At 38.8% G+C, this 7,182-nt stretch overlaps 1 protein-coding gene across 2 annotated transcripts in view; it reads right to left on the reverse strand.

Annotated features, from left to right (window-relative positions):
- LOC117173220 overlaps positions 1-7,182 on the reverse strand; it is a 13,423-nt gene that overhangs the window by 1,580 nt on the left and 4,661 nt on the right. For both annotated transcript variants that reach the window (XM_033361676.1, XM_033361675.1), the window contains exons 2-10: positions 7,037-7,059; positions 6,465-6,541; positions 5,963-6,326; positions 5,466-5,890; positions 4,907-5,390; positions 4,713-4,835; positions 4,562-4,618; positions 4,177-4,302; positions 757-2,991 (exon numbers count right to left, since the gene is read on the reverse strand). In XM_033361676.1, coding sequence (XP_033217567.1) covers positions 890-2,991; positions 4,177-4,302; positions 4,562-4,618; positions 4,713-4,835; positions 4,907-5,390; positions 5,466-5,890; positions 5,963-6,326; positions 6,465-6,541; positions 7,037-7,059 — 3,781 coding nt within the window. In that variant the 3' untranslated portion in view covers positions 757-889. The remainder of the gene's footprint in view (positions 1-756; positions 2,992-4,176; positions 4,303-4,561; positions 4,619-4,712; positions 4,836-4,906; positions 5,391-5,465; positions 5,891-5,962; positions 6,327-6,464; positions 6,542-7,036; positions 7,060-7,182) is intronic.

Consider the following 7,182-nt stretch of genomic DNA (forward strand, 5'->3'; position numbering starts at 1 on the left):
GCGCATACTTTGAATAAAATATTTGTTATCATTCTCTTGAAATAAATGTGTTTTTTTCTTGAAAAAATACCGGTTTCATATGTATACACCTGGTAGAACTCTATTGCGCAGCAATAATTAACATATAATTTTACTATGCAGTGCTAAGTGCTATACGAACTTACTGCGCAGGTATGAGTGGTATGAAACACAGATGCGCATCGATAAGTTCTAAAGAATCCTACTGCGCAGCCATACGTGTAATAGAACTCCATTGCGTAGCTACGTGTGGCATATAACACTACTGCGCAGCCATCTGTTCCATAAAACTCTACTGCGCAAGTATTACTGTGATAAAACTTTACTGCGAGCAGCTATAAGTACTTTATGGTAAAACTGCGTGAGCAGTTTTTTGAACTTCAGAATATCAGGGACGTCACTAGCAAATGTCGCCCCTGATATAGTAGGCAGCAATTGATAATTTTCAATTGCATGCATTTATAAACTAATCATCTTAAAAGGTTTTGGCAAAAAGAAAACTTCTTCAGATTTTCATTCTCCAGCCAATTAAAAAAAGAATGGATACAAAACACAATAAAACTATCTTTCTACGCTTAAACCCCACTTGACACGTTCTTTCGCATTGAATAATATTACAAGATTTCGAAAGAAGATCCGACACTTGAGGACGAATACGAAAGTCTAGGGTAGTGCGACGCCACCCAGCGATGATGGTGCCCAACACTGAGAAAAAAATATAGAAAAAATAGTATGTACCGAGAGAAAAAAACCACGTCGCCTGTACCTTCCGGGCATCGTGGCCCAGTCTTGCGAAGCTAGACAAAACTCGCAAGGCTCGTCCGTGTGGACCGGATGCTCGGCCCAACGGCCTCAATCTGCCTTGAGCTAATCAGCAATGGCTATTTCTTACAGGATTTTTAGGAAAGGACAAATTGGAAGGACCAATAGATTTCGCAAAGGATGACTTAAAATCCTTTGGAACGTTCTTCGAGCTCCTGATCCTGGGACAGAGAACATTTACCCTGTAGGCCCAATGGGGCTTTTTACTTTCGAGGACTTTGTGAGCCATAGAAGGTAGAATTTCCAACTCGGATTCTAACTTGGGGGTCTTCCAGGTCTGATAATAACAATCATGTGTTGACTTTTCTGGATGACTAAGTGGTGCTGTTTCTTCTAGACTAAAATCTCCATTGTTCTCCTCGTGGAGTCTTCTCCAGCTCTTTTCATGTACTGGAGAATATTCTGGAGAAGTCATTCCACTGGAGTAACTCGAACAGTATTGATCCTCACTATTAAAGATATTGGACGTTAGGGGAAGATTCAGGTGATCCCTTCTTCTCGAAGTGGCACGATCTTCCTGGTCCTCTTTTGTAGATATGGAATCATCATTCAAAAGTCTAAAAAGTCTCGAATGTGTCTGGGTCCTCTGGTATTTACTTTGCTTCTTTGTTGTGGCACAACATTCCGAGTCTGTATCAACTTCTGATATCATCCGACTCATATCTGAGGTTACTCCACTGTCCTCATCGTCAGTTTCTTCTCTGGAGTTCTGAACACTTAACAAATTTTTAGATTTGTTACAAGAAGAGTTTCCACCAGCATCCTCGTTCTCGTTTGGAAAACTCAAGTCTCTCATCTCTTCCTCTTTTGATGTCACCTCGGTATCGTAAATTTGATCAGATATCTCCAAATCGCAAACGTCAGAAACGAGAGACTCATAAAAGAGATCAGACGGATCAGTCAATCTGCCGTCCCTGCTTTCGTTTGAACTGGAGTTTCTCATTGTTTCTTCGTCACTGTTTGAGGATTGGTAATCTGATTCCCTTCTGCGGAAATGCCTGATGACATCAGTTTTGGTGTCTCCAACTGTGAATTCAGTTTCTACATTTTCGTTGCACTCTACTTTCTTCACTTGTCCCAAATCTTTCCGAAATGTGAAATCCACTTCCGGTTCTGGAGTAGACTCCTTTGATATCTTTTGTTTTAGTGTGAAGTCCACATGCATTTCACTTTCATCAGAATCGTTCGACAAAAGCTTCTCTGATTTGATTGTACTATTCCCGACAATCACCGTCGTCACATCTTGGTTATTCTTCGAAACTGAGAATTTAAATCTTAAGGGTAGTCTAACACTGACAGTGTTCTCATCAGGTGGTTCATCAGGTTCCTCGGGTACAGTCTTCTGATTCTTATTAGTGTCTTCACATATGACAATTAGTTGATTTTGAACTCCTGCATCTATCTCGAGAGGTTGAACTTTGTACTCTTCGTCCTCATCATCTGAATCTGAATCAGAATTCAATTTGTCTTCTGAAAAATCAACACAAGAATGTCCACAGGTGTCTTCGGAAATTGTCGCGGCAGAAAATGACTTTTGGTAGTTATTCTTTTGGTTGAGGCCGGTAGAATAAGCAAGGTAAGATTCGGAGTCATCTGATGAAGTGGATGAGGAAATAGTGTCAGCTTTCTCACTGCATTTAGAAGACTTTGAAGGTTCTTCACAAGATTCCGAATCAGTGTCATCATCTGTACAGGGAGTGACAATAATTCTCGTTTCATCGACATTCAAATTTTCATCTTCCACGGAGACTGTTGTCTCGGGATTATTTAGATGTATCTCCCATTCAGATTTAGGATTAGGACGATTGCCAGTGATTGCAGATTCTTCCTCTCTGCTATTTTTATTTGTTGGCTCCGGGAAAGGCAATTGTATTCCCGTCTCCGATAGAACAAAAGGACGATAGTTTTGACTGTAAATAGGATAACAGACGTAAGTATTGCCGTCTTCATAATTATAAAAAGTGTAGGGTTCGTAGGATTGATTTTCAGAATTGGAATTTGAGGTGGTTGGTGGCAAGGGATAATAACTCCACCAACCATCAGGACTCCAGTAGGCTGGGGGACAGAGAGGATAAAATGCACCCTGCTGATTGCCCGGTATGTTATTCTCTGTTTGACAGACGAAATCTGCTTGCCGATTTTCTTGCGTGGCTATAACAAACAGCACATTGCATTCAGAGAAAAAAATAAACTGATGGGGAATTTCAGACCTATTGACGGTCTCGCGATTTCTGTTCCCTGGACTTTGTCGATTAGTTCTGCCGTTTTTCAGACAATTAGATTGAATTTTTTAATGGAGTTACTGATATGAATTAATCTGATCATCTAATAAAAAAATGAAATGGAATAAAACGGCAGAATGCATCTAAGAAAGCGGAACTTCGCAGCAAAGGAAATACTATTATTTGGACACGTGATATTAATGAGGGTGGGAACGCAACGCTTGATCCTGTGTTCAAAGGAAATCGAATTTATTTTTATCTCGCCAACGCAAAACCACGGGCCACGATGAAGCGCCACGGCTTGTTGAGTACGTTTGAAGCGAGTCGTCTACCAAAAATTCTCTGAAATGGATATGACATGCTCCAAAGTATAATTATCTTAAAAGGTTCTCCTAATAACGAAAAATATTTATAACAAATTATACATGCATAAATGGCTCGATATTAACTGTAAATTCCAAATATAATTGAACACGTAAATTATTGTAACATGCACATTCTCATATCAGTATTTCAGTTCGCATTCTTGGCTACTTGTTCATTTCTCAATCCCAATTACCAGTTAAGCTTTATTCAACAAGGAGCCAAGTTATTTTCATTAAGAATTATTAAGGTATTCATTATTTAAAATCTGTTCCTTTGGTGCTGAAGAGAGTTATACTGCAAATTCAGTAACAAATCAAAGATAAAATATGTTATCACAAAATTAGAAAACCAAATGCGCTCTGCTTTAGAAAATAAAAATTAATCTGGTGTTTTGAGGCACGCGTCTTTTGTGTAATTATGATTAATAATCGCAAAGGAATCATCGCAGAAGCGTGAATGGCACTTGTGCGGTAATCCTCAAAGGAATTCTCGTGATTCCTGTGAACACAGGATTCGGGTGAACGTTCTGACGATTCGTCTAGTTTTCTTAATTTTTAATGTTCATTAGAGCGTCATAAGATGGTCACTGAACATTAATGTACAGAGGCAAAAAAAGCTTTTGATGATTAATTCCTGAACGTATTGAAACTCTTTTACCAGTGAATTATTAAGACATTATCATTATTAATATACTTGATTATTTTTATTAATATTATTAATTGAGACAAGGAGAGTGCAAGAAACTCACCAATATTTTCTGGGGCGGTCATCGCTTGTAGTATCCTGAAAGACCTGGATGGAATCGCACTGCCCGTGTACTTTTTCGGTTCTTGGACAGTCTGCTCACTAGCTGGCAGATTTGCTTGTATTTCATCTAAAATTTAGAAGTTTTTGCTCATTAATCTATTTCATTCTATGAATTGTGACGAATTTCTAATGCATTTTGAACTCGTAGTTTTTTTGAATAACTAGTAAAAATTTTTCCGCTTTCGTGTATGGAGTATTTTGCTAATAAATTGAGAACAACAAATTGTGAATAAACAGAAAAAATGGGAAATTCTGAGTTTAGCCAAGGCTAACTTTTGGATTGGGTTTCATTAAAACTATAGGATATGTACCTTTTGAATACCTACCAAAGGATTTTGAATTTCTATTCTGGATCTTTATCGCTGAGTTGACTGCTCTTGGGGCTGTAAGATAGCAAGGTTTTTAAATTTTTAAATGTTAAAGGAACGTCTTTCGAAAAAAAGAGTTTGATGTTATAATTGAAAGAAATCGTTCTACCTGCCGCAGTTGTAACATCTCCAGAGTCTGTCATGTTTTGTAGATAGCGGAAGGCTCGGGAAGGTATAGCCGATCCGCGATATCTGGGGTCTGCTTCTTGGTGAAGGTAAGTGTCCCCATCAACTGAAGATGCAAGAATATTTATTAAAAGGAAAGATTTTTAGGACAGTCGATCAAGCGTAATTTTGCAATACCTTGTTCCTTGAATTTGTTCATGAGGACTTTGTCATCTTCAGTCAGTTGCAACTTCCGGAGCTGATCACCATCAACATCATCTGCGTCTGTATCCGTGATTTTTTGTAGTACCCTGAATGATCTGGATTGGACAGGTCCAGGTTCTGACTGAACAGTAATAGGTACAATAACTGGTCCACGATTTTGAATTTTAGGAGTCTGGTTTTCTGTCGTGATGATTCGAATTTGGGGTTGAGAAAGCCCAGTAGATGGTGATGTTGGTGTAGGCGGTCCGTTCGAAAGCCTGTTGTTGGCACCTTCCACCATGATGGGTATGATATAACCTGATTGTTCCTGCCGAACAGGTGAAGAATGAACCTGATTCTGAGCAACGGGTTGTTGCTGAGTTTGATACCAGCGTGACTGATGATGAGGCTGCGTGTTTTGTAGCTGATGATGGCCTGGTTCTTGCTTCACAGAAAATACTGATGGTCTATCTTCAATCTGGAAGAAATTAAAATGTAATAAATTCAGTGATTTAGTATATTTATATATATATATGAACCTCATGATTCTTACTCGTATGGGTACTTGAGTTTGTGGACGACTAACTGGTTGTGGTAGTTGAAACTGTTGTTGGGATTGGCGGTTCTGAAACTGTTGCTGTTGATTGGGAATTCCTTGCTGAAGAGGGACTTGTTGAATAAGGATTTGTTGAGTAGGCATTGGTGGTTGAACCTGGACAAAAGGAGGCGAAATTGTGTTTTCAGGTGAAGATTCTGGAGATCTGTTGACAGGGGACCGCTTGGCCCATTCGGGTAGTTCATCTTGAAGCTTGTTCTTGTTCTGAAGCCACGGTGTTGGAGCTTTTGCAAGTGTGATTTGAGGACTTGTTGGTGTTTCTGGAGAATTGGGTTGTGAATTGTTAGGGGGAGGGGTCATCTTCGTCTCAATTTTTATTATAGTTCTTGGCTGTTCCGGGACCGAGGAGTGCCTTTCGGGTACTGAAATAAGATTGAAGTTTAAATCTTGTGTTGAATAGATTAATTGGTAATTATTAGTGCTTATTTTCGTACCAGCTGGAGGAACACGGTTGATCTGTAGATTGGGGGTTTTGTTCGCTGTTGGTGGTGATGGTATATTGCTTGGAAAAACTGGGACCGCCACCTGTGGCTGGATGAAAAGATTGGCACTTCCAAGTGCAGGAGTGGGTTTTGGTTCCGAAGCTGATTTCGGAGGACCTTCGATACCTTCATCGTTGGCGTTTTTCGCTACTCGGCGGGCCATTCGTGGACTTCTGATTTGGGAGAGGTCCAATTTTCCTCCCATACCGGGTGTGTAGGTGAAGGGTTTTTTGTCTTTAGTCATCATCGCGTTCTGAATAGCGGCTGGCGGCTCATATGGGTCGCTTGGTGGTCGTGGTCTTCTTGACCCGTATGTCTGAAACAAATATAAGATGATAGTTAAAATGAGAATACGGAAAATGAAGGTGCATAGAATTAGAACCTGGAACCTGACCCCTAACGCAGATCGTAAACTATAAATGTTATCTACAATACATTTTTTAAATTTTCTTACCTCAGCGGTGTTGATCTTTAGGGCTGGAACTTGACCTACTGGTGGAGGCGGTGGTGGAGGTGGCACAGGACCAAGTCCTAAAATGAATTTCATTGAAAGAAAAGTAATTTGATAATCATTTGAGTGGAAATAATGCTGAATGAGCAATTCTCAAGTTCAATCCTTAAAAAGAAAATTCCGTGTTTGAATGATTCTATCGGAAGTAGGTCAAGTTGTTTAAGTTCTCTACTTGTGAATGGAAATTGTTCTATAAAGAGAGTCTGATTAGAAATTCGACTTTGTTAAACTTTATAATTTCTATCTTATCTTATCTTATCTTATCTATTTATAGAAGTGTCATTGTTGACCAGGCTCAGTCACACTTATCACTATTCTTGTTATCCACATTGAAGATATGCAATCTCTATTAAAAAATTTGACATTTCAGTTTAGTTTGATTTTAGCTGATTTGACACAAAAAATTAAATAAATCTGTGAAACGAGAATATTTGTTTTTCATGTATTCATGAAACGTCCATTGACCTTCTTTCTTGCATAATTAATTTACATTGAAAACGTAATCTTACACATACCTGGCGCTGCAGTATCTGAGTTCCTGTAACAAAAAAAGCCAAATTATTTGTAAGAATTTTTGTATGCAATTAGGTAATTGAAAACTGAATTTTTGAATCGCAGAAGTTGCAAAAATTGTGATCTGCAGCTTTTGCAAATAAATACT

Source organism: Belonocnema kinseyi, chromosome 5, assembly GCF_010883055.1.
Source record: "Belonocnema kinseyi isolate 2016_QV_RU_SX_M_011 chromosome 5, B_treatae_v1, whole genome shotgun sequence".
Classification (NCBI taxonomy): Eukaryota; Metazoa; Arthropoda; class Insecta; order Hymenoptera; family Cynipidae; genus Belonocnema; species Belonocnema kinseyi.